We start from the raw sequence: 26,755 nt of genomic DNA, 5'->3' as shown, positions 1-26,755 counted from the left end.
AGTATGACCTAACCACTTTATTATTTTTTACTTTACTTTACTTTATTTTGGAGTCAAATCACACTCACTACGCAACAAAATAGGTCAAGGTGACACCCATGATGTACAAAACATCCACAAAAGACTAGTTATTCAGATTTCTGTGTTCTGGCTATTTCTGTAGATATCTGCATTTGTCACAACTAAGGGCAGGCACTAACTAATATAAAGCACAGACACATACTTCACAGCCAAAGAGAGCAGATAAACAGATAAAAAAAATCAGTGCTTTAATCTCACAAAGTGAAAATGCTCTGTGGAAGTACAAATAGGTATCAATATTTCCGCCTGGATTATAGAATTTTAAGATTATAAGTGCCATAACATTTAGCAAATCTCAGTAACTTGTCATGTAACTGCAAAATGAATGGCTTCATTCCAGCTGGTAACTATTCTAAAAGCCTTCGCCCTTTTAACTTTTTTTTTAAACTGTCACTGTCCGAGAAAGAAAAATACAAATACACATAGAATATGTATTTCCAAGATTATTGACCAGGCAAAGTGTATTTGTTACACACTAATGTAATCTTCTCATCCAAAAACATCTCACATGTAGAGGCCAATTTACAATAAGATGCTTATTGGCCCCTTATTGTGATATGTACCATGTAACCACAGCATCAGGGCTTAGTAACATTTTTGCATGTTATACTCAGCCATGGAAGGTAACTAATTAGGTACAGCTACTGTACCTGTGGGCCGACTGTATTCTGGGATCCCTTGGGCACAGGGCTCCCGACTAATTTTTTTTTTTCACTAGAAGCACAGTGGCCCCTAACTAAAAATTTTAGGACTTGCAAAGCAAATTTCCTTTTCATTCATGATCCTCACACACATTGGCCCGCCACCTGTAATGACAGATTCCAGATTCTTTGAGTCGCCCCTTCCTCGTTTCACCAGTGTTTAAAAAAGAAAGAAGAAAACATGCAAATTCACTGGTTGCACATGTGCAGAACAATTTTGTCTCACATTTTAGGGGCAAAAGTCTGGAGCCCTGCTTGGGCACCTTTTCCCCCGTTGTGCACAGTTGGTAATCCAGCCCTCCATAGCAATTATTCGTTATTATCTACAGAGTTTCTTTTGTTTGGTGAAAATTAAAAGGAAGAGGACTGGAGAAGACACAGTTTTGCTTCAGGGCCACTCTATCCAGCAGCACTGGGTCCATAATTATGATCGCCACTAGCCGGGCTGAGCACTAGAGGGCGCTGTAACATAACATCCACAGTTATCAGCGGCAGGGACAGCAGCAGGAGCTGTGAGTGGATGTGAGCACAACGCTTATGCTCGGTGTCCTTAATTAAAGCGACGAGTTGCCCATTGCGTTGATTATTATTTGATGGACTCCAGTAGACTTCAGTATTAAAGTGAGGGATTAACTAATGCCACCGTGCATCTACCTTAAATGGGCGTGACAGCCGCGCCACCACAACTGGACAACAAAAACATTGGCTCTGCTTCCGGTTTCTGGATGTAGCTGTCAGAGTCCAGCATCTTTCTAACGAGGAACCGCTTTATCAGCAGGTTAGTGGCTTCATTTCGCCCCTGTCCATTAATAATAGCTCCTATTTCCAAAGGGTGAGCGGACAGATGCAGAGTTAAGCCGACGGTCTGTCACTTCGTCGCCTCCTTTAACGTTGTTGAGAAGTCGCTAACGTGTTAAGTTACTGTTAGCTTGAGCGCTGCTGTGTGGTTGTGTTAGCTGGCCAGCTGTAACGTGTTTACTCCGCTCACGTTACTCGCCCTCTGTGCGTGTGTGTCTGTTTGTGTTTGTGCCTTAAGCAAGCAATTAGCATGAGCGAAGGAGAAGTGTTTCATGAGAAGCAACGACTGGAGCTGTGCGCCATCCATGCACTCAACAACGTGCTCCAGGAGCGGGTGTTCACCAAGGAGACGGCCGATGACATCTGCAAACGGTAGGGTCACATCTGGATGAGGTGCTGCTGGTGGGGGCTGCTTTGCATCAACAAACATAGATATCGTATTGAGTTAATTTGCAACAGAGGCGTCGCTTATTCAAATAAGGTAGGGTAGATTAAATGACACAAACCCTCCTGTGTTCTGCTTTACTACTAAAACTCATAAACTAGCTGCTTGTTGACAGCTGACATGTCACTCCTGTTGTGTGTGTGACAGTGTTTTTAAATGAAGTTGTTCAGCAAATAGCAAGTGATAAATATTTAATGATAATTTGGTTTTATGGTTTTATTGTGTTCTCCAGGGGCGTCACCAGACAACTTTAACTGGGGCACCAGCCCCAGTATAAATGAGCTGTGTATAAATGGCATATCAGCGGTGCGCTTTAATGCTTAAAGAATAAGCAAAGTCAGTTCAGATTGAGTTGTGCCCCAGTAGAGCATAATGGCTGGCAACACCCCTGGTGTTTGTTCCCTATCCCTAAAAGTCATCTTCTCACTGACTGTGAACTCTACTTTCTGCGTTTTGTCATTCAAAGTAGACAAGACATCTGTGGGTTTTTAAACATTTAAACATGCATCCCAGGTGGAAAAAATTACAACTGCAAAATGTATTGTAACATTCAGGGAAAAAGTTAAGAGATCCAATTCCACACAGGAAAAAAATCAAGTGCATTTACTGTGGCTATTGTTTAGGAGGTAATTTTCTAAATGAATTAACCAGTAGATGGTATGAGTCATGATCTGGGTAGCTCATGAGGAGACTGCGTGACTCCATTAACTTAGAGAAACGTTGTCCAAGTTGTCATAAACAAGTTTAATTTCATTGGAGGGTGGTTCTGAAAAATTGAAACCATATCCAATTAAAATCACAATGGAAGACGTCTGACAGCCCAGACTGTGGAGAAGTATAAAACCTCAGTGGTGCTGATTCGGAACAGTCCTGCAAAGACGTCCTTCCCACTAGTAGCCTTATTTAAAACTGAGCTGTGCCAAATATGACATAAGTTTCCACTTTTGAAATGCTGTTTTTGTCTTCCTCCTTCCAGGCTCGCTCCACAATGTGTGGTGAACCCTCACCGGTCTGTGTTAGGCACGGGAAACTATGACGTCAACGTGATCATGGCTGCACTACAGAGTAGGGAACTGGCTGCAGTGTGGTGGGATAAACGCAGGTGAGTGAATCACACCGAGCCTGTGCTGTTAGCATCTTTAAGCCTCACTGCACCAACATAGGAGCACTCATCTCTTGAAAAGCTCTGGAGTTAGACAGGTTCACACCGTTACTGTTTAAATAATAATCCCTGATTCATTCAATGAACTCGTTTAAAGATACATACACTTACTCAGTTGACAACAAGGCAGTGAAGAGGCCCTTATTACACTAATTTGCAAGCCAGACAATGGCCCCATTCAGACCTGGTATTATCATCCATCTCTGGTGGTCTGATCACAAGTGGACAGCTCTCAGTAAAGGTGTTAATGCACCCAAGAGGCATCAAGGACCCATTTGAGATCCAAACACTCAGATCACATTTGGAGGATGTCTGCAGAAATGTCTGACTGGATGAAAGCATGAGCTCTTTGAGGCAGACCATCTTAATCAAAGAACAAAGGCTTTGTTTAAGCTCACAGACGGATGCAGAGATTCTTTTTTCTGCTGCATTAGAGACCAGAACAGACCGTCATGCAGTCTAATCCCACAGCATCCAGCTCATCATTAAATATCTCTAGGAACATGTTACACATAATAGATATTTAGCAAAGAACATCTCAAAATGGAAACTGTATTAATATTTAACATTCTTCATCTTTTCTTTAAATACAGGACAGTACAGAGCCTTTGTATGTCAAAGGTCCAGGGCTTTATTCTTAATGTCCCATCACGAGTATCGCTTGGGATCGTGTCCCTCCCACTCCGACGGCGGCACTGGCTCGCAGTTCGGCAAGTTAACGGGCAGTACTACAACCTGGACTCCAAACTGAAGAGTCCTGTCTGTATTGGTGGAGAAGCAGAGCTACGGTAAGAATTCACATCTGCGTGTGTGTGGTGGGGGTGGGAGGGGGAGGGTGTTGGACCAAAACTTGGCCTTTGTGCGCTGCTTGAACTCTGTCTCAGTGAGTGAGTCATCCCATATGAGAGGTCACATGAGGCTTACCTCACTGTTTGTTTGTGCGAGAATGATGAGCTCAAGTAAAGTAACATGCCCCGTGTGTGTCTGTGTCCGTGCTCTTTTAACCTTTTCTCTTCTGTCCTGCTTATTTCACTTTCAGCTCATTTCTCAGCGAACAGCTTTCTCAGGATGTGGCAGAGATGCTCTTGGTTGTCCGGCGAGAGGTGGAGGAGGACGGTTCATGGCTGAATTCTGACACCCCCAAAAAGTGATGCCTTGTGACAGGACATATCTTTATATTTTAGCATGAAAAAAAAACTCCTCTGGGAAAATGACAGACTTTTTCTTTCTTTCTTTTTTAAAAACAACAACAAAACAAACACCTCATTACAAAAACCTCTTCAGGGAATGCACTAAAATACATTTAACATCTACAAACATTCACACAGAGGACGATCCAAAGAGGAGCAGAGACGGATGTTTACTCCCAAAATAAGGAACTGTTTTGATTGTAAAAGACAAAACTGTAGAAGCATTTGCCCGATAGGAACTGTGTATTCACATTGTCCTGCTCTTGGTACATTTGTTTGAGAAGTTGCATCAAATTTAACTATGTGACAAGGTTGTAGACTAGTTTGATGATACTTGATGATACATACGACTGAATTTTCACTATTATGGTAGAAAAATTGCAGACAGTGTTTGTGCATGAAAACCACCTATAGTTACAATAACTGGACGACTTACTGATTTACTAAAACTGAATTTACCATGTAGGATATCACTGGAATTTAATGATCCAGTTGCCAAAACTATGTTAGTATCTACAGGATAGTAATGTCTAAATTTATGAGCAAATGAGTGCACCATTTCTTCCCACAACCTTTGTTGTAAACTCTCTATGCACTACGGAGTTAGCTTTGTTAGCACTGTTTGTCTTTGTGTGTGTTCGTACAGGCACATGAACTGTGAAGGAATCACCCGATGAGGCACTGAAGGACAACACCAGTGTCTTTGCACGTTTTCATTAGTTTACCTCGAGTCACCTTCCACTTATTGTTTGTAAAATGAACTAGTTGCTCAGATTTTGGAATGTGTTTCTCTGATCCTCCGGCGAGCCCTTGTTTCCTTTCATTTAGCTTCAGTGTACAAAAAAAACGGTTTGCAGAGATTTGAAACGGGTGCAATCAACATCTGGCTGCTTTATTTTTGTCCAAGTTTTATTATTGTAACGTAATAACAGCCGAATCCACACAGTAATGAAGCTTTGACAAAAATAGAGATAGACATGACCTATTGCAGCCAGGTTTCAAGTGTCTTCAGGTTAACACACTGATCTGTCCCAAAGGAAAGCCAGGGGTTGCACAGACCTTAGCAAGTTCACTATTTCAAATCTAAAAGGAAATAACGCAGGAATGTAATGAACACGATTACAGATTGGATGTAACTGCGTGCAACACGTGCAAAAACACTGGTTCTGTGACTGTATGTAACTGTAATGTTTGTATTATGTCTCTCCTATTGATCTATGCATATCCAAAAGAACAGGAGCAACGTCTCCGGTACACACTAGTGACTAACTCACACATAAACCCAAGCTCAGAGGCTTGTAATATTGAAACGTATTTATATTAAACTTTGATCTTTTGTTTTAAGTGTCTATTGTACCGCGTGTTGTATGTGTTCCTTGCAGACATGACAAAGACCAGTGTCAGGTTATTGAAGTTATTTTTATTTATATTAGACTCTTGAGTGTAAAAGGATGCCATTCAAAAGGAGCATTGATAACCATACAAACTCAATTCAAGGGTTAACAAGGTCAGTTGGAAAGGAAGGGGGATTCAATGAAATCTCCAACATACCATACCATATATACACAAAACATCTTGGAGAGATCTCAGAAACCCAATGCTATACATAGTTATTATTGCTAGTTACGGTAGGGCTACTGCAGCACCAGTAGCAAGAATCATATTGCTATGTACCTGCTGTCTTTGCACGGGATTTGTAGTTTTCCACTCTCAAGACATGAGTGGCAGTTGTAGTTCTCCATTCAATCAGGGTCTTGGTAGCCCTCAAGTATTTTTTTTAAGAGCAAAGGTTCATGATTATTCAGATATTATAGACAGTGAGATATACAGAATACCATAAGGTAATACAAGGAAAATACAGAATTGCCACCTATAAAAAGTAATAAAAAAAATTAGACCATGTGAGGGAACTGCATAACCATTCACAGAAAAAAATGTGTCTTGTTGCTACGTGCCAGTGCTTTTCTACAACAATATTTATATAAAAACTTGAAAATAAATTGGTGGTACTGGTACATTTAAGAATATAAAACTACAACGTAGTAACGTCAATACCATTCTGACTTGCCTCACCACTGTTCACAGTTTACACAGAGTTCGGACAGACAAGGGGAAAGAATTTAGACCAAGTGGACTTGGTTTGTAGCTTTGCACACAACCATCCCCACCAGCATTATCACTGGTAATATCAGCAGTCCATTTAGGACTTTCTTTTAAGTGCTTCTCACAATAATGATGATGATGATAATAATAATAATAATAATAATCATACTAATATTCAGTGGTACTGACGTTACGCACTTTGAATTCACACCTAGCATTCATTTTATTTAGATTAGTTTCTTTTTCATTTCAGTAAAGTGTCCATTCATATGAAAACTAAACATTTTTTTTCTATACATCTCCTAACAAAAAAAAATTCAACGTGAATACAGATTCCTCGAATGGGCGGGGTTGGGGTGTGATTGACTTCCCCCGTAACCAGTCAGCATGCTGGGAGAGTACTGTATGTCCAGACAACACGATGGAGGATGGTCCAGAGGTGTAATTGAGACGAAGGACAAGAGAGAAGAGAAGAATACGTGTTATTCACTCAACTCTTCAAGACTTGTTTTGTTATGTAGATTTTTATTAAACATTTTCAAATAGGTTAAGGACAAACAGGATACTTCATTTGAAGAAGCCTTTTAATCCAGATTAGTGACTTCATTCCTTCCTGTAGTTAGACTCACGATCCAGTTACCAACTTTTTTCATGGTCTTCCACAGCAAATTGAGTTTCCTCAGTTGTCATATAACACGGTTGCAAGACTGATAGTTAGTTCATGTTATAACCCGTCACATATAGGGGGAACATCGTAACTCTTGACTCCACGTACTGCGGAAGACCATGAGATGAAACTGAGAAAAGCGAGTAAGGAAACTTGAGTTAAGATTTATTTTTCTTTATTTTGTCAGTGGTCAAAAATGAACCTCAACAGAAACAGATTTGGTCACTGTGATTATATATTAATTTTAAAACAGGAGGAACTCTCATATTGATGTTAGTAGGTTAATAGGTAACAGGGAAAACATGTTAATTCACACATTTTGAAGAGTTGTAAGAAAAGCCAGCCCACAGGGTCCTGCGAGGTTGAAGCCCCGCCACCACGCTAGTCCGTTTACTACACATTATAGAAGCGAGCGTATGCGTTGAGATGACAAAATGGCACAGACTGCAATGGTGTCACAAGTACAGAGGAACTCACAGAGGGGGGTGGGGACTGCCTGTCAGTCAAGGGTAGGCTCTCATAGCCAGGGTTGCCATTGGAGGAAACGTTTGGAGTCCTGTATAGAGATAGAAAGAGACAAGGACAGAAGAGAGAGGAAGAGGAGGAATGGAGGATGAAGAAGAGAGGGAAACCGGGGTGAGACACATCGAGAAAGACAGAGGGGGACGGGGGGGGCCGCGGGGGTGACAGGAGCCGAGGACAGGTAACAGGAAAGAAGGAGAAAGTGGTTAGAAATATAGTGCGTAAAAACACAGCACTCAGTATAACTAGTAGGTATTAGTACCAGTACAGTCCACTCCTGACTCATGATGCACTGCAGGATTTATACAATAATCTGCAATTACATGCATTCTGAGCTGGGTGTGACCCAGCAGTCCCATTTCAGCTGTAATGTTGTTTTCCTAATGAATCTGTTTATCTCCACGATAAACCCCCGGAAAGCTTTTAAAGCAGTCCGGAGCAAATTCCATTTAAGAGGAGTGGACTGTATTATTGTTACTGTTCAGCTGAGTTTCTGAGTCTTTAGTCTTTTGTCAGTATCAGTTGTCTTTGTGTGTAAATACCGGGATATAGGAGAGTCAAGATGATATAGCCGGTATTAGACTAGAGAGTTAAGCAGTCCACGATTAGGTAGCACTAACTAAGCTGGGAAACCTCAGTGAGGGAGAGAGGGATAAAACATAATAAGATGAGAAAACTCGAAAGAGAGAATGAGGGAGGACCGAAAAGGAAGCAGGAGGGACGATGAAGAGCAAAGCAGGAGGACAGATGCAGGGATTTGGACACCACAGTTGGGAGACAGATGAGAGTGATGCAGGAAGGGATGGGAGGGAGTTGGGGGGTGCTTGGGCTGGGGCGGGGGTTACCTATAGTCAACCTGAGCCTCACATCGCTGGAGTTTTTACGAGCGCGGCCTCGTCAATGACACCCTCCCCCCAACACAGCAGTAGTCTACTGCCGTTTCAGAGACAGGACGCCATTTGAGACAAGATCTGTGAAATGACCGAGCGGCCTACATCGTCTGTCCTGAAACACTCGACAGACGAATAGACAGACACACAGACAGACAGACAGACCTCTGGAGTTGTGTCTGTTTCTCTGCCTACACTGTAGTCCATAATGACCTGTCTGTGTGTCTGTCTGCAATGCATGTGTTTATTCTGACAGCTCTGTGCATTTGGACTAATCCTACATGGATTATACACATATATATATATATATATATATATATATCCTATATAGACAAAAGTGTGTAAACCTAGCTGACTACACTGCACTTCTACTATTCTCTTGTGAAGATGTGTGTGCATTATGTCCAGCATCTGTTATGTCTGTAATCAAGACAACAAAGTGTGTTTTGAGAGAAAACAGAATTTCCAACTAGAAAGACTATGTGTCTGTACATAAATATCTCTTATAGTTCTCAATCAGTTTTTTTTTTTACATGTAATTTATGTTGTTGTACTTCATTCTGCACTCTTTACAATCCCTAATCTAGGGGGGCATCAGCACAAAAGTTGCCCAGAAGTACAAATTACAAAAACACTTCAGCTTGATGCTAAGACTGTGTCTAAGGGCAACTTCCTCCTGCTCTTGCACCATCTGGGACAATCTGTCTGTCTGTCTGTCTGTGTGTCTGTGTGTCTGTGTTACTCACGGGAGGGGCGGCGCACTAGAAAAGGGGGGTGTCCAACCGGCCCCCGGGTAATTATAGAAGGGGGCCATGGCCCCTCGCTGAGACCCCGAGGCCGTCTGTCTACGTGCCTGATGGGAGGTGAAGGGGTCCTCACTCTCACTGTCCGAGTCTTCGTACTCCTCTGATTCACTGTCAGTGTCCATGAAAGAGAGAGAAAAGGACGTGTGAGAGCAGGGGAATGACGAGCACCTCTGAGTCTTCAGACCTAGATGTACTAATTAGTGTAGCTACATGATAAGTAAACATACATAGACACCAATATTTCCAAGAAAAAAGGCTCTGCAAAATTTCAATGGTAAAAACAATGTATTTTCCACAAATGGTGACCACAGAAAACATCAAACAACACTTACGTAACACACCTAATCTCACAGTCAGCTGATGACACTTGCGGCTTGAGGCATCGTATGCAGACACACAGCAGATACTACAACCCTGTGCTACTGCTACCAAACCCCTGAATACTAAACTGTATGCAAAAAATGCATTTGGAAATGGGTTAATGAGAACCAAACCTTCAGCTAATATTGATCATTTTTACAGTACACCCTTTAAGACACATGTGCCTTGTGCCATTTTTCATTTTGGGTAAATTTGAACCGACAATTTGCAGCACATCCAGATATTTCTTCCACATTGTATACCAGGCAGCCTTGTATGACATGCAGAAACTCTGGTGGATTATCAGCACTGTTCTTTCATGAGCAGGGGAGCAGAGGAGTGTGCAGTATATCCAGAACTGTGGGATTTATAGTTTTTATCCCTGTTTTTATGTATTATGATCCTTGTGTTCCTGTTGTATATTTTAATGGCTTTTTAACATCTTGCCGGAGGACTGCAGTTGAAAACTAGCCTCTGGCTAACACTGGCACTTTTACAGAAATGTTAATTAATGTGCACTGTCCTCTCCAAATAAAAAATAAAATAAAATAAAACTTAAGGACCATTGTTGTCTGGCAGGGACCCTTTCTCTTAATTACTTTTGGCAACATTTATAATTGGCAATTCACTGCATGTAAATAAGTGTCTGAGCGTGAAAATTGCAATGTCGCACTTATCCTTACTTCAGTGAGAGAAAGATTTGAAGGAATGTCGCGGTTAATTATCAGCACTTACACCTGTGCAGAAACAAACAGACACATTCACGGTCTTCTCACCTGGGGAAGCTCCTCCATGCACCGGGCAGAGAGCAGAGAATAGCAGTGAACGCCAGAGCAGAGAGGAAAGAGTACAAGGAGAGGTAGAGCAATCCCTCCATGCCATCATAGCACAGGCCTTTAAGTGAGTCAATGTAGTCCTAAATGTAAATGACAGAAGACACATAAATAAATGTTAATTGAGAAGGATAATTGATTACTTTTGCTCGTTAGTGCTGGGCACAGCGCCTCACATTACCTTATTCAGACCCCGGCAGTTCAGCAGTGCCACCAATTGATGGAAGTTGCCCTCTGTGGAGTTGAGTATCTGTTGAACCTCCCTGAGTGATTTCTGCAATGGCACCAAATCGCCAAATGAAAATCACATCCATGCGTCACAGAAATGTGCATTTATTGCGTGTATGAATTACAACATACCTCAGCTTTGGGGAACTGTGGCAGGGCATTTCTGTCCAGACTGGAGAGGTGTGTGTGAATGTTTGACAGAGCCCTCTGAGACTGGGTCAGCAGCTGAAGCCAACAAGTCAGTAGAGTTAAGAGCTTTTCTTTTCGCACTGTCACTCAAATAAACCATTAAAATGCAGAGGGTGTAGCTATTTATCCTTAACAGCTGCGCAGCTGTCCTCAGATGATTTGTCCTTAAGAACCCTTGAGCAAGTCTGACATGCAACCTGCTCACTTTCTTTAAATCTCAGCTAAATACCTGCAGTGTAATATGTTATAAATATATATAATAAGACATGTGACTGACAGAGGTCACATTACCTGCTGGAACGGACTGTTCATGCGCCTGCTGCAGGTCAGGTAATAATCCAACACATCTGAATGGCCAACAAAACACCAGCACACAACAGATGAGTGCACAATAGAAAAGATGTGGGGAACATTTAACTGTCATTATACTGCTGTGAGTTCTGCTGACATAATCACAGTTGGGGAGGGTGTAAATAGTGTGTACGGCAGAAATGAAAAACAGCTAGCTCTTCTGGAAAAGTTATGCTTGGTTAATTGTGTACCTGAGCTGGTCCCAGTGTTGAAGTTGGTGGAGTTGAGGACAAATGTGTTTGGGTCTGAGCAGAAGTCACTGAGAGCCTGGCAGTGCAGAAGAGTGACAGGGAGAGTGAGAGAGGATGACAGGAGAAAGGAGGAGGGGGAAATACAACAGAGGGAGAGAGGGACAGATGAGGTGAAAGCAGGAAGGTGGGAGAAAATGATCACAAGGGAAAAGTTAGTCGACACACTGACCGACTGACATATTTAGCTCCTCGGTTATCTGACAGCAGCTCGCTGTGTAGTGGCAAATATTGATCCTACATCCCTGCTGTCCTGGATAAAGCTGACATCTAACTGTCTTTCCATGACACCATCACTCATATCCTCCCTCCCATAACACTGTTAACCTCTTTTTCAAAAAATCATTTTATACATTTTGTGCTTTCTAGTTGTTTGTGAGCAGGATCCATTTAGGTCAGAAATGGTGCACCCACAAAAACACTCGGCTTGAAATCGCCCCACCAGAAGAGGGAGCGAGAGCCCCACAGAGCGGCCCGACGACTGACGGGAAAAGCAACGTCCCAGACACAGAATGAAGAGGGCAGGCCCACAGCTGGCCCATTGTTTCCCCGTCACTGACCAGGGACAGAGCGGCTCTGTGTGGACCCACAGGCCTTGGGACATCTCCCGCCAGCTCCACATGACACTAAGACTCAGACTGCAGTGCAGAAAAACAGCCACCATTTACCCCCTCCATACACCCCTCGGCCCCCAGACCAAAACAGTCTCCCCCCTCAGACAGTACAAGCAGGCTTCACAGGGGAAAATGGACATAAAATGTTCTCTGTGCTTTTTGTTCATGATAAATGTCACTGTGCTAGAGGTGCCCGCGTTGGTGCCTGTAGGACAGTAGCACAGTGGTGCTGTTGTCATGTTTAGGCGTTCAAAGCACAGCTGGACTTTTCAGCTCAACATGTTCCGGCAGCATGTTGAAGAATTTCACTTTCACAGGATAACACTTGCACTTCCATCTCCGTGCATGCTCAGTCCAAAGCCCCAAGGGACACGGAAACAGCAGCAGCTTCAAGTTTTGCACTCTTGATGGAAAGCTGATGGTCTCTCTCTCTCTCTCTCTCTCTCTCTCTGTCTCTCTCTCTCTCTATCTCTTAAACTGATCTGGAGATGCACTCTCCCGCTCCTCCTCTCCCCTCCTCACTCTTGTTGAAAGCACTTCTCTTCATCTCCTATCTTTACTTCTTGAAGCCAAACGCCCCCACACACTCGCAAACACACTTACACGACGAAACACACGCACTCCAGTGCACAAACACACTTTGTTCACAAACGCGCTTGTGCACACGCACATTGAATCTTTAATCTCTGCCCCCATTTTCCTGCCTTTTTGGTCTTCTGCCACGACTGCAGTGTTCCCTAGGAGGCAGGTCTTTTCACAGTTTAGCACAATGGACACAGAAATCACACACAAACACACACATACACATCGTTTTGGCCTGCCATCAGGGGTCGGGCTCTTCCCACTGCTATAGCCGGGCCAATCCCTCCCATGACGGCCCTATTCGCTTCCTATCCCTCCCTCCCTCCAGTCCCAGTCACGCTCACCATCACAGTCATACTGGGTCTACTCACCACTACAGTGGCGGTCTCCAGGCCCAGGGAGCCCCAGCTCAGGAACAGAGCCAGCCATGCCAGCACGGTCATCCTGTGGGAGAACAGCACACACTCTTCAGCCAAGAGGACACCCCGACCATCAATCTAGAGCTGTATGGGCTGTGTGTGCACTTGTGTGTGTGTGTGTGTGTGTGTGTGTGTGTGTGTGTGTGTGTGTTTGTGTGAGTACTCACAGGATGAGCAGCCAGCGGGCCTGCTTGGCCAGTCCGAGCAGGATGAACAGACACACTATGAGGTCAAGCAACAGCAGCAACACGTATGACAGCCACCTATGATAAAGAGATACACATACAGTGAATATCATTATGAATACATTAGATATCCACGTACTTCATCTGCATTGCACTGTTTTCTGCTCAATTATGATGCATGACCTTTCAACATATTAAGCAACTGCCTTGACAGTGATTCCTCTGAGGATGGCCACACTAAACCTGCATTTACTAGTGGATTGCACTGATTGTAAAATTGCAATTGTAGGCTTTGTTTTGATTTAGAGAAGGTGTGGATTCAGTTTAATGACCAACAATTACAATTCCTGTTTCTCTGCTGGAGCAGGACACATGAAGTCTTTAAGGATGTCTCTGTAAGAAATAGTGACTTGCTTGATGAAGCACACAACAAAGTCTGAGCATGAGGTTGTGAATTGTGTTAATATGCTTCAACTTCAGGGTCCTGCTGTTGTTTATGCTAGGTCACTGTCACACTGTCAGGTCTCACAGGGACACTCGAGTACAACTGAGCCATGATTCTTATCATTATGTGACACCTGTGGCTCTCCTGTTACACCTGTAGTGAGATCAGGGGACTCTCTTCAGCTTACCAGTCCATTATTAAGTGAGAGCACTAAGACCGATTTGAGCTCAAATGTCTGCTGTAAGGTTTTTTCTGAATAAGCCTTTCACCACCTTCAGATTTTCCACCTGATCTGAGATTATAATGTAGGCCTACATTTTTTTCCTCCACTGTTCCCAGAATTAACACAGCTGAGCAGTGAAATAAAATTATTAGGACTCTGATAACGCTGCTGATCTGGGATATCGATTTATGGCGCTGTTTTACAGGATACAAGATATTCCAGTCTGTCAGATGGAAAAAATTTCGTCCTTATCTTATTGTTGATTTGTCGATGTAGCAGAAAACTCCCCCTTATGTGATGATGAGGTTGAACCTTACTTAAACTCTTACTGCTACACTGACATCCTCTGTGATTGCTGTGTGTGGTTTGTTTATGGGAAGGAAATGTGTTTGTCAGTACTTGTATATATTTTTATTAATCTATATGGAATATGGAACTTAAAATAACCCTATATTGGCGTATCAATTACGTGACAGATCATTTTGTTATTTTTGAGGTGTCTGTTGAATTACCTCATCGGACAAATAGTGATAAACACATAATAATACAACATTAATGAGAGGTTGGGAAGCACAGTCTCTCTGAGAGCAAGGAATAGCAACATTGATAAACAGCTTGTACATGTTGATATTTGTCAAATTGTGTTCACTTGTGTGTGTAGTGTACTCAAGGACTGTTTACATTTTATTTCCTCTTGCTTCTACTGAATATCCTTTCCCATGCAATACCTGATCGCATTATCATTTCAGGAAAACATATTGGAATACTCACAATGCTTGAATGGAAAATTTGACTGATCAGCGTAAGCAAAGTTTGTAAACTCAAGATTGTTTTATAAAGAAATAAATGAACTCATGGCATCTATTGGAAAACAAGCTTCAGAGGAATTATGTCTTGCACAATTACCAGGAGGACAAAGTCTAACAAACATCAAATTGAAAGCAGAAGACGATCATAAACAGTCACAAATCCAGGCAGATGAGCGAAAGCTTTGGTCCTTAAAGACTGAGTATTACTGCCAGTACTCACTACAGTGTAATACAGTTAGTACAGTGTACACCTATGCACAGGTTTTCATTTTCAGCTGAAAAATGAATCTCTCTAATCATCTCTATTGTGTTCTAATGAGTATCAAACAACATTTTTCTCTGCAGGAGATTTTGTGCATTAAATCAAGTGTGATTGTTTGAATCAAAGGTGAAACAAATTGTATTGTATCATCTACCGGTAGTTATGGATACATATTGAATCCTCTGATGCAGTGAATGCACAACATATGTGTATATGTGCAGCCTCACCTGTAGTCCTCATTGACCATCAGTGTGTTGGCAGCCCAGCCAGGTGAGAAGGGGCTGGGGATGAGGCTGCTGGTCGGCACCACTGTAGGAGCCACAGAGGGCGGGACCGGGGTTAGAGGTATGATGGATGCCCCACTGATGCTGCTGTCATTCCCCAGCCCTGTGTCGATGCTGGACCGAGCCAGGGAGATGGAGGAGAGGAGGTTCATCACGTTCTCAGATAACCTCCGGCAGTTCCGCGTAGACACCACGAAGGGTTTACTGCCAGTAAAGAGCTCCTCCATTGTGGTAAGTGGGCCAGAGATGGACAGCTGCAGCCCAGCAATTGTGTCTGAAATCTGGAGAGGGAGGACAGAAGAATGTGCAGGGAGTTAAACGGGACGTGAACCACAAACTTGATCTGAGTCATGGTCGGCTTCCTGCGGTCGTGTTATGGAGACCGAAGATATTGAGCTGTCTGCTGATGCATATCCGTCATGATGTCTACCACATGTTAGGACTCAGGTCTTGTGGTTATCAAACTTCTAAAAGTCAAGTTTAACTCCAACTGGACAAACAAACTTCAGAATGAGAGCTACTTGTGACATTTCTTTTATTTTAAAACAATAAGGGAGGTGTAAAGGCATCTTGAGTTGGTTAAAAATAGATTTGAGATGGCTGCACTACAGATACACGAGTGAACATCGACATGTTTTTAATAATAAAGCTGAAATTTATATCCAGCATTTATATCTGTTTATTGTATATCTATTTATTAGATACAGTACTTGTATTTGCATTTTATATTTATGTACATAACTGTGTGCATAAATAAATTCAGTGTAGGAATATGACCAATCAATCAATCAATACAATTTAAATGAAGCACCCTGATATATTCACATAATTGTATGCATCTAGAGTTAAAGCAGTCTCTACTTCATGCATCTTAATTGTCATTTTTGTGGAATTATATTTTTCATATATAATTTCTCTGAACAGCACAATTTAATTTCTTCATCCACTTCTGTGTTTCCATTTCCTTTCCATGTATAATTCGTAATCTATGAATATATACTGTAAGTTTATATAACAAATATCACAAAATAGATAAAATGAAGTTAAATTCTGTTTGTGTATGTTTTTTGCAGAATAACATCACTGTGTAAAATGTAAGGACATTTTCATATGAGTGAACAATATGGCAGGTGGATGGTAAATCCTGACTGATTGATTATTCCTACACTGAGCATATACGGTATCTGATCAATCATTTCATCATCATATTTGATCTCACATGTTGCTGTAGGTAGGTATAAGTCATTTGATTATAGACTCCACTATCTTTATTTGCCTCTTGAGATCTGTTAAATGTAGGGTTGGTAAAAACAGATCCAGACTGTTTTGTCTGGTGTAAACCGGTTAAATATTATCGCTTAAATCACTCCAGCTTTGATGATTGTTTTTTAGGTTGTGCCAATGCATACCAAGATGATTTTACATGTGTTGTTTTCTCTTCACAATAAGAGTCTAAGGTATTTGTTGGTCATCCACTCAGTTTCCTGGAAGTGCAACTGCCACAGAAACAGTGTAAGGAGGACATTTACAGTCTGATACATCAACCACTGTCTGACCACATGGGGGAAATCAATACAGTAAAAGTTTGTATCTGATTTTCTTACTCTCTCTGCAGACCACACACATCCTTTCTCTCTGACTCTCTCTCTCTCTCACACACACACACACACACACACACACACACACACACACACACACACACACACACCATCATAGATATTCTGCATGACATTTTACTTGCGGAGAGCAGCACTCACCAGCAGATCGATGGAAGCTAGCGTATAATTGGCTGTGAGAAGAGACGAGGTCAACTGATACATCCCATCATTAGCCTCGCTGTTGCCATAGAAACCGATGCCTATGGCAACACTGCAAAGAGAGGGGAGAAAAAAAAGAGACATGAAAACATTGTGGGAGGGCGTATATGTGAGGCCGAGAGGGGGATAGAGGAGCAGATAGCAGCGGCATAAATGTAATGTTTAATTCAGTGTGTAAGTACATTTTAAATGAAAGTGACACAAAGCGATAGAGCTGGTGAGGATGTGATATGTGTGCTCTGGATGGGCATACCATCAGTGGAGCACATGGGGAAGGAATAAACAGATGATGGGAAAAAAGCTGACTCTTAGTGCTCAACGGTTAAGCTGCAGCAAGGAAAATATTCGAAATGTTAAACATCTCGACATGTTTACACATCTTTCTGTTATTCAAATATTCAGATTAAGGCTCGGGCCAGATGTTCATCAAATCCCCTCGAACCCGATAGGAATGGTATGGCCCAATCTCCCACAAAGTATGTGACCCAGATTAGAAAGCAGGGGGGAAAAAGGAGGAATGTGTGTCTGCGTCTGTGTGTGCTTTGCATTTCAAGCTGGCAAAACGTGAACGCCGTCTAATGCAGCTGCATTTTTAAATGGCATACGCTGTTTTTTTGTACTTGTGACCAAAGCGGCCACCATCTGGAGGAAAGCATGCCACACAAAATATTTGAGAGGAAAACTGCAGCATGGTTTTTTTTCACCCTGTCTCACACAGAGAGCTCTCACAGCGAGCATCAGAGAGGAGGACAACTCCATGACATTATATTACATTAGGATCCATAAGGGGGAGACACGAGCCACTGCAACCTACAGTCTGTATATGATGACATCATTATGACAGCTGAAATCATACCCCCAGTACATTATGTACTGAGATATAGAAGTGCATGTGAATGGGCAGGGAATGCACTGCGATACAATAACAACCACTGCTGAAGCTTTAAATTGCGCTATAATTTTATTACAGCACACAGCTGGGCCTGTAGCTTCAGTTTTAAAAGCTCTGAAGGACAGCTGAGCTTCTCCTCAGTGACTCGTGCTTCCTCTCTACAGGAGTGTGTTGGAGCCGCGTCAAGCTGCATCTCTGTAACGTACAGCTGAGACAATGCACTGACTCGATGACTACATGGTCACCAGATCTGACGGTGAACACCGGTGGCTAAATGACTGCTGTACCGTACTGTAGGTGGGCGGGCTGAAATCACCCTCACATGCAAACACGCAAACACACACACACACACACACACACACACAGTTTGATGGGGAACCACAGAAATCCACACACACACACTGCTTTCAGAGCCTTGTGGTTGGTAAACAGCAAGATAACATGACCATCAGCTGTCATCCAGGCCAACTTTCCTCTCTAATGACATAGGCGACTGTGTGAGAGACTAAAAAGCACATGACAATGGAGAAGGTGACAGCTCGTGATTCACAGCCTTGTTGCTGTTGCACCTAAAAAGCAGCACAGGAAAGAAACCGAATAATATTTTTTAAGGAAATTAGCCTTTTTGTGTTTTGGATGAGAAGACCAATACTACTCTCACACATGTCCTTTCAACATGAAGTGACATTAAGAAAGAGATTAGCTAAGCACAGGGGGGAGACCGTCTATGTCCAAAGAGTATCCACCTGCAGCACTTCTAAAGCTCACAAATTAGACTATATGTTGTATTTATTTTATTTTTCTCACCCTTGTCAGCTAACCCTTGGCAATACAGCTAATGAGGATATTTCCCAAAATGTCACAAGAGATTTATAATAATTATTTCCGGCTTAAAGGCGGAAATTTGTCAAGTATTTCTCAACAAAGTCCAAATAAATGACAAAATGAAAACAAATTTGTGCTTGATTTCATCAACTTACAACCCCCACTGTGACTGACACACTATTGTGTGACATTGATACTGAGCATGTTGCTATTGTGGCTGGTTGGAGGTAAATTACTTTCAACCACAATATGCTTTGTACACAGATAGATTTAGTCCAGTGGTTCCCAGTAGAGGGGTCATGGCCCCTCCAAAGGGCTGTAAGATATAATGTATTTGTGGGGCATGGAAAGAGGGAAAACAGGATCTGTTAAACATGTTCAGATCTTTCTTTTGGATTAAGCGCTAATCTTTTTGTAAAATACCAGATATGACAAGAGGCCATGTGTATACACTGCTTTTTTTTTCATAGATAGTAAAAACAAAACTTTTGGGAAATACGGGCACCATTTTTTTAATTGTGTTTGTGTTTTTATATGTAAAATAATAACGTGACAGGTGACTATAACTGTCAGATAAATGTAGCAGAGATGGAAGTGTACAATATTTCAATTGCTAATGAAGTATGAATCCTCCTTCTCACCAGCACAGCGTGACTGCCGCCACTGCCACCCATGTGACACAGCAGATGCCCCTCCCCTTCTTCCCGCTGTAACCGTGACCTGTGCTGCCATCTTCATCCTCCTCCTCCTCCTCCGATCCCTCGCTCCGGTCGCCGCGGTGGCAACAGCAGTAGTGTATGAGGAAGGAGAGAACCACCAAGAGGGAGACAACAAGAGCAATGGCTGATAAACTGGACAAAACCAGCAGAGTCTGAAAGAGGGAAGAGGAAGAAGAGGAAGAGGAGGAGGAGGAGAAAGAAATCAGTCAGCAGATGAGTCAGTGAATGTGAAAAATGGCACTTTAATTCCATTTTTACCAGTGGAGAAGAGCAATTTGAGAGGGTAAAATACCAACTAATCCTGTTAAATTCCATAGCTTGTCATATTGTTCCGCCCCCATTAGCAGCAGGAGATGGTGATTAAAAAGGTATGAGAATATAAATTGTGTGCGTCAAAGCAGCAGGAGCAATCAAGGATTTAGATACACTCAGCATGTACATGTCACATGCATATATACACATGAATGAAGATGGGAAAGGCACAAATTCAGCACAATTAATTTGAGGTGATTCTTGACCATCTACACTTGGATCAAAGGGTTTAACCCACAGACCTCTGATCTGTCTCTGCGCCACAGTGAATATTAATGACACTAAGCCACATCAGACTTTGCTTCTGATCAGGCTCCATGTCATAAAGTCAACATTACTGAAATGCATTTCACTCCAACACATATCTACAGTATTATCCTTCATCCATCTGCCCGTCTGTCACTCCCCATTCCTCCACCTTCCCTCCATCTCACCTCCTGTTCGCCCAAGCCCCTCCTCACCGCTCCTCTCCACCCGTCCCTCTTTCCCCACGTTCCCACTCTCTTTCTCTCCCCCTACTCTCCCCTCTCTTTCTTTCTATCCACACCACTGAATCTCTATTAATAATCTGTGACCTACTTAAATACATTCACTGCCACTCTCTCTCTCTCTCTCTCTCTCTCTCTCTCTCACTCCTACTCACACTCGCTTCGCCATCTCTCTCTCCATCTCTCCCTCTCTATTTCTCTCTGCCCGTCTTCTGTTCAGCAGCCTCCTCGCATTACTCATTCCCTCTCTCATTCTCTCTCTCTCTCTCTCTCTGTGCACTTTCTGTCTCTTTTGTCTTTCTATTCTGCAGGATAATTTGCCCCCCCCTCTTTGTACCGCAGAAGTCACAAACACGCACTGTGAGACATGGCTAGCTGGAGCATTTGTATGAGAGCCTGCAGGAGGAGAGGGATGAACCCTCGCATTTTGCTTCAAAAAACTGCACATTTCAGAGCCGTGCAGAAAGAAACCATGTTGTATCTAGTCCACTCCTCGTGTGCATGAAATATCTTAAATTTTCATGCACAGAAGCGAAGGTGCAAGGCGCGCATTAAATCATCCAAACCAAAGCAGAAACATGAGCAAGATTAGATATGAGCTCGAGGGTTCTCAGAGGGGTCTAGTGCCACCTTCCCACCAATAATTAGGTCAAGATGTTGGAATGGAAAAGTGTTTTAAAGGAGTCTGTGCCATCATCATCGCTCTGCAGATTACTGTTAAATTCCGGGATTTATAGAGCAAGTTATGGAGGGATGTCGAGCAAATTGCCCATCATCCGCTCAGTTAATTATAGTACAGTATCCCAGTACAAATGGAGCAACAGGGGTGTCGTTATTATGCAACCAGGCACCTAAGAGTGGAGAGAGACAGTGCAGCGTGTGGTGACAGTGTGGGATGAGCGGCCGTGGCAGGTGTCCGTTACCTGCTGATACTCCCAGCTGTCGGGGACAAAGATGTTGTCCCTCATCTGCATGGTGAGGTCCAGACGGGGGAGGGCGTGACACACTCTCACCCACAGCGAAGGGGTATAGCTGGGCACGGTTGTCATGGCAGCCATTTTCTACTGCCACCGGTCCACTCCTCCCCTCCTGCGGGAGGAAGGAAAGAGGGGTCAGAGCAACCAGGATGTGGAGTAAGGGGAGAGGAGAGGAAAGAGGGTATAAGGAGGGGATGAAGATCCTCCTGAGCTCACAGCTGGGCTTAGAGGAAGAGGTGTGAGATCTGGCTCCTCCATGGTCCTTCAGTGAGCAAAGTGAAGGTCAAAGTGTCAGCCATAGTTACTTGAGCCTAACTCTCAGGAGGATAAACCAGTGCTCACGCGCCTCAGCCACAAGTGGAGGCTGAGGCGTGGATAGGTTTGTGTCTGTGATAGCTGAGCTAATGATAGTGAGTTGAGTTGGTCTTCCCCATGGAAACATCTACTAAAACATACTGTACAGGGCTGGACTGGAGTGGATTAGCTTTAATTTATGGGAACATATACCCAAGTGTGGTGTCTTGAAAGCTTCATCAATCATTACTTGATTAATCAAGTACTGTAGTTGAACATTGACGGTAATCTTGATCAAGTTCTTGAATAACTCAAGGAAACTAAAAAAAAAAAAAAAAAAAAAAAATTCCAAGGAATATGTTTTCAAATATTAAAATGAGCTATTTTTCCATTTTATGTCATTTTGAATTTTGGGCTGGTCATTGCACAAAAATAAATATTTGAAGGTAGGGTACTTTTCACTATTGTCAGACAAAAATCAACCAAGGGATTGCTGATTAAAAAATGTGGTGAGTTATGTTGCCTTGAACACAGGCAGATAACATTATAACGCTATTCACAGACCCCTCTCTTCGCTGTATGTAAGTGTGCTATGCCATGGGAGCTATAGGGGATATACAGGAGGTGTTTGAAGAGGTCTCCAGGCATGTATGGGGTAGCATGAAGACAGTGATGTAGTCAGGGATGTATATGACTCCTTCACCAACCACTGTTCAGTGTTCAGCATCTCTTACTTAAAGCCATCCAAGGGGGAGAAAGTAGGGTAAATACAAAGGGCAAATCCGGTTAGCCAAAACACACAGAGGAATCCTCATTACAATGACGGCACAGAGGGGGGACAGAGGGCGAGACAGAGCCTGGTAGGCTTCTGATACTGGCTGCCCAGATTAAGAGACCATCAGAGCTTTACTGTTGAAGAAAGAGCTGTTTTAGGACCGCTCAAGACACAAAAAGCACAGAGACAAGCATTCACAACAACAGCGCAGACACTTAAACATAAATGGTTATACAGTTCCACTCAATGCTGATATTACAGACAGAAACAATTCTGCATTTGAGCCCAACGAGAATGAAAGAAATTCTGAATTAAAGGTCTATGCAGGATGTTATTATCTTTTAATGCAGCTGTTATTTATTCAGTACAACTTTCATTCAGTGCAGTATTCTAACCCAGTGAGGCTTTATACCATCTCTATTGATTCAACCTTTCAATCCACTGTACATAATTGTGTTAAATAAGTGTGCATGATGATATAAAGTTTAGATTGAACCACATGTCGAATTGAGCGTCAGACAATTTCCCCAATTCAGATCTGGGCCAGTTATGGCCCAGAACAAGTTAACAGTTCGCCCACAGGCCAGACAGCGCTGCTCTAAGCCCATTACAATAAGCCTGTTCACCTTAATAGTCCAGCAGCCCAACTGTCACAAATCGAATCATTGCCAACACCCCATTTCCCTTATTAAAACTGTGCTGAACATACTAGTTCACACACTGTGAGAGCTACATCCATCCACCACACATCACCACACAGTGTAAACAGACTGAGTACAGTACTCTGGTGGTATATGTTGTACATTATAGGAAGTGTGAGATACATTTATCAGACTTTGGAGATGGGAAAAAGCTTTGTGAGAGGCATAATAAGGCTTTGTCCCCTCTGCCATTACAGCTCTAAACAGCAGGCGGTAGATGTCATGGTTTTTTGTTTATATTGTATATATATGTATGTATTATTTTTTCTGGTGTTGCACATGTGTTGGTGTTCTTGTCTGGAACAGAACTGTGAAAATGAATTTCCCCTCGGGGACAATAAATTATGAATCTCAATCTCAATCTCAATCTCAATCTGAATCTAATAGGCCAGAGGAATAATTGCACATAGGAGTCTACTGGTTGTGGTTATCATCTCCAATAAAGTGGGCCAATACAGAAAAGCATTTCCATTGATGGATGATGAGACTGAAGTAATAATGTATTTCACTCTGAGGCAAATATGCAACCATATAAACCCCATTACTAAACAATTAAAGGTAAGACAATATCAATCACCAGCCTGGTGGCAGGTTATCTTTCTCACTGCAATATCACCTCTGGCACAATATTAATTAATTCAAGATGTATGACAGAGGAAATGCAGAGTGATGGCAAAAGTTATTGAAGCAACCTAATGAGGTGCTGATGGAAATGATGGGGGGGTTCAACAATCCTGCAGCAGGAGTTACTCAGCAGTTGTCACAGACAGGAAGCCTCAAGTTGACGTGATGTCTCCTGCCAGCTTGTTATCATGCCTGTTACCATTGCATAACTGAAGGCAAATAAATGTGAGTTTGAGCTCGGTCAGTGGAGAGAAAAGAAGAAAAAAAAGGGGGGGGGTCAACGAGAGAGATGGCGAAGAAAAACCACCAACTTTCACCCAACCGTGAGCGCTTCAGAAAAACACAAAGCAGGGGAATAATTCTGTTGTGTTGTGTCTGTTGTGTTGTGTCTCGAACACCAAGAGTTGAAAATCATTTGCATGATATGAGACTCCATGATGTCTGAATGTAAAGAAAAGGGCCATTTTGTGAGGCAGCTAATGAGGCTGGAGCATCTCTGTCAGCTGAATTTAGGATCATCTTTAGCACCGAAAAATCCTCTCTACCCTCATCTTTTTTCATGAGAACACAACTCTCTGTATCAGTAGACATAAAAAAATCTAGTTCTTTCACTGCTGAAATGATGCATATTTCCAGTCTGCCTCATAAAATCTCTTATGGTTCACATTACAGCCTGAGCAGTCGTTAACAGCCTCTTAACAACAACCTTAATGACTGTAATTCATGAGGAAGCATTACAGCCTCGTAACACACCACATCAGCCAGGAGAAATTCATTTACATCTCTGTGAAGGGTTACTGGTCACCTTTGTCTGCTGAGGACACATACAATCCAAGGATGTTCTCAATTATTTACAAAAAAAAAAAAAAAATCAATTTTCATTTCACATTAATTTGCAGCACAAGAGTTCAGTTTCAACAATGAACCTTCAAGTGAGTGCAGCTGACCGAAGGTAAGTGAGTGCAGCTCATAGTCAGTAAGTCAGAGCAAATCAGTGCTTTGATGTGTGCGGGAGTCCAGCATGACAAGTTGATGTTGACAAAAATGTTTCCACACTACTGACCAAACTGAAAATCCTTTGTGGGAGAAAAATATCTGGACAAAGTAATGTGAAAAAATAAAATAAAATAAAATAAAGGTATATAAATACATATATATATACACATAGCCAACATACATGCACACTCTCTCTCACACACACACACACACACACACACACACACACACACACAAGATGATTGGCGTGAAAATGAGTGAATGCCATCAATCAGTATCACTACAGCATCATATATCAGCCATATTTCTTATTCTAAAAATGTCCATGGGAGAAGAGATTCACCCACCAGGTGTGAGAGCTGCGAAGATGAAACTGAATCCAGTTTGGCACAGTTAAGGTTTCATGAACACCCATTGAGCATAGAGCAAAGATGAGAACACACTCCAACAACTGGCATCAAAAAGTGGCTAATGCATTTCTAATGATTGGTGATCAATGTTTGCAGACCACATCAACAGTCGAGCCATAATCAACCAGAGAGAGATCAGTGTCTTACCTCTGTTGGTTGTGTTGGGAGGTTTCTCTCTCCTTCTGCCTCTTCTCTTCGCCGCTGTCTCAGAGATATTTACCCACTCAAAGAGGTATACTGCCAGCCATCAACGGTTGATGCTCTTGAAAAAACATCATCCTGAAAAAATGGCTTGGAGACATGCCAAAAATATGTCAAAATGGGAAAAAAATCGAAGGGGAAAACATAAGCCAATAATTCTTGCAATTATTAAAATATTAAAATGCCAATAATTGAACAGTTGTCTGGTGACAGTGGAGAGGTGCTTGGATTGATGGATGAGAGAGGAGCTCTCAGCGAGAGCGAGTGAGTGAACGAGAGAGTGAATGCGAGAGAGAGAGAGAGAGACAGAGAGCGAGAGAGAGAGAGAGAGAGAGGGGATTAAGATTGAGGAGACACCCCTAAGAGACTCTTTATCGTTGCATTGTAGCCCTTCGTAGCTTAACGCCCAAGCGACTTCACAACATGGCAGCAACACGATATTGCCCAAAGATAATTAATCTGTTAACAGGGATTAGCGGGGTCCAACCCCTCACTCACACTTCATACTGAGATACCAGAGGCACAATCCTAACACCGACCCCCACCAACATCCACACACACACTCCCATCAACCTGACCAATCTCTGTCCAGACTAGCAGACTCAACCCTGACCAGATTACTGAGAGAAACAGTAAAACGGCAGAAGTGGCAGCCAACTGTGTGCGCTAAATGATGGAGAAAAATCCACTCACATGTTGGATGCAAAGTGGTGAACCCCTGCACTGTGAAGGCTGGGACGTGTCGAGAGCTAACGTGAAGTAGAGATGCACATAAATTTGGAGTAAGAGAAGCGAATGAGCACACACAGATGAATATGGGGAGGGGGAGATGCAGGGAAAGGCAACATGAAATACAGAGGGCAAAAAAAAAAAAAAGTGGGTTCCCAGGGAGTGATGCTGAGAGAAAAGAGGAGGGAGGGGAGAGATGGAGTGAACAATGAATAGAGAGGGGGAAAGCGGCATGCAATAGATTTGTAGGCAAAACCAGTTTTCAGTGGAGGCTGCAGAACAGCATCAACACCGACTCAGTGGCATGGAGGCAGAGAACATGCAACAACATGACACAAGTGATGAGAGTGTGCTGATGGAGATGCTTCCTCAGTGGTCTGTCTGAGATGTGGAAATTGGAGATGTGGCGGCAAAACACGGCAAGAAAGAGTAAAAAGAGTATGGTGTTTGTCTGCCATTGGAGAAAGGGGGGCAGAAGCAAGCGAGCAAAGAGGGAGGGGGCGGCGTTAGTTTTTCTGTGTCACTGAAAGGGAGTGGGGGAAGGGAGGCAGGGAGATAATGCGAGCCAGGGAGCAAACAGTAGAGAGTCAGAGCGTAC

At 42.7% G+C, this 26,755-nt stretch overlaps 2 protein-coding genes across 6 annotated transcripts; one reads left to right on the top strand and one right to left on the bottom strand.

Moving 5' to 3' along the window:
* The first annotated feature begins 1,233 nt into the window (after window positions 1–1,233).
* Window positions 1,234–5,723, top strand: josd2 (Josephin domain containing 2). Of its 2 annotated transcripts, none has more exons than XM_085801444.1 (5): window positions 1,234–1,560; window positions 1,823–1,952; window positions 3,002–3,127; window positions 3,781–3,975; window positions 4,227–5,723. In XM_085801444.1, the coding sequence occupies exons 2-5, from the start codon at window positions 1,831–1,833 to the stop codon at window positions 4,336–4,338; spliced, it is 555 nt and encodes a 184-aa protein (XP_085657570.1). In that variant the 5' UTR covers window positions 1,234–1,560; window positions 1,823–1,830; the 3' UTR covers window positions 4,339–5,723. The 2 variants fall into 2 exon arrangements, with proteins under 2 accessions (XP_085657570.1, XP_085657569.1); XM_085801443.1 differs by having other exon boundaries at window positions 1,287–1,560; window positions 1,819–1,952.
* Window positions 5,724–5,780: 57 nt separating this feature from the next.
* Window positions 5,781–26,257, bottom strand: ttyh1 (tweety family member 1). 4 transcript variants are annotated; one of them, XM_085801437.1, is made up of 16 exons: window positions 26,122–26,257; window positions 25,375–25,518; window positions 21,374–21,539; window positions 19,573–19,802; window positions 17,155–17,266; window positions 15,341–15,678; window positions 13,357–13,452; window positions 13,142–13,214; window positions 11,518–11,593; window positions 11,267–11,322; window positions 10,919–11,011; window positions 10,740–10,832; window positions 10,502–10,641; window positions 9,306–9,473; window positions 7,625–7,703; window positions 5,781–6,881 (listed from the first exon to the last, which is right to left on the bottom strand). In XM_085801437.1, exons 3-16 carry the CDS (start codon window positions 21,506–21,508, stop codon window positions 6,798–6,800), a joined length of 1,773 nt encoding a protein of 590 aa, XP_085657563.1. In that variant the 5' UTR covers window positions 21,509–21,539; window positions 25,375–25,518; window positions 26,122–26,257; the 3' UTR covers window positions 5,781–6,797. The 4 variants fall into 4 exon arrangements, with proteins under 4 accessions (XP_085657563.1, XP_085657565.1, XP_085657562.1 ...); XM_085801439.1 differs by having other exon boundaries at window positions 9,413–9,473; XM_085801436.1 differs by lacking the exon at window positions 26,122–26,257 and having other exon boundaries at window positions 25,375–25,941.
* Between the last annotated feature and the right edge of the window lie 498 nt (window positions 26,258–26,755).

This window comes from Trachurus japonicus, chromosome 16 (assembly GCF_045865225.1).
Source record: "Trachurus japonicus isolate A0001 chromosome 16, Traja_1.0".
NCBI classification, from domain to species: Eukaryota; Metazoa; Chordata; class Actinopteri; order Carangiformes; family Carangidae; genus Trachurus; species Trachurus japonicus.
The sequence above is the reverse complement of the archived record's forward strand: the minus strand, read 5'-3'. Positions and strand labels throughout refer to the sequence as shown.

Excerpts from the sequence above, each read along its gene's own strand:
- josd2 (XM_085801444.1), top strand. The coding sequence starts at position 1,831 with ATGAGCGAAGGAGAAGTGTTTCATGAGAAGCAACGACTGGAGCTGTGC. Across the intron at positions 1,953-3,001 it reads GCCGATGACATCTGCAAACG|GCTCGCTCCACAATGTGTGG; the intron begins GTAGGGTCACAT and ends TCCTCCTTCCAG. Across the intron at positions 3,976-4,226 it reads GGTGGAGAAGCAGAGCTACG|CTCATTTCTCAGCGAACAGC; the intron begins GTAAGAATTCAC and ends TTTCACTTTCAG.
- ttyh1 (XM_085801437.1), bottom strand. The coding sequence starts at position 21,508 with ATGGCTGCCATGACAACCGTGCCCAGCTATACCCCTTCGCTGTGGGTG. Across the intron at positions 10,642-10,739 it reads ACTGCCGGGGTCTGAATAAG|GACTACATTGACTCACTTAA; the intron begins GTAATGTGAGGC and ends ATTTACATTTAG. Across the intron at positions 6,882-7,624 it reads GGCAGTCCCCACCCCCCTCT|TACTCTCCCAGCATGCTGAC; the intron begins GTGAGTTCCTCT and ends CTGGACATACAG.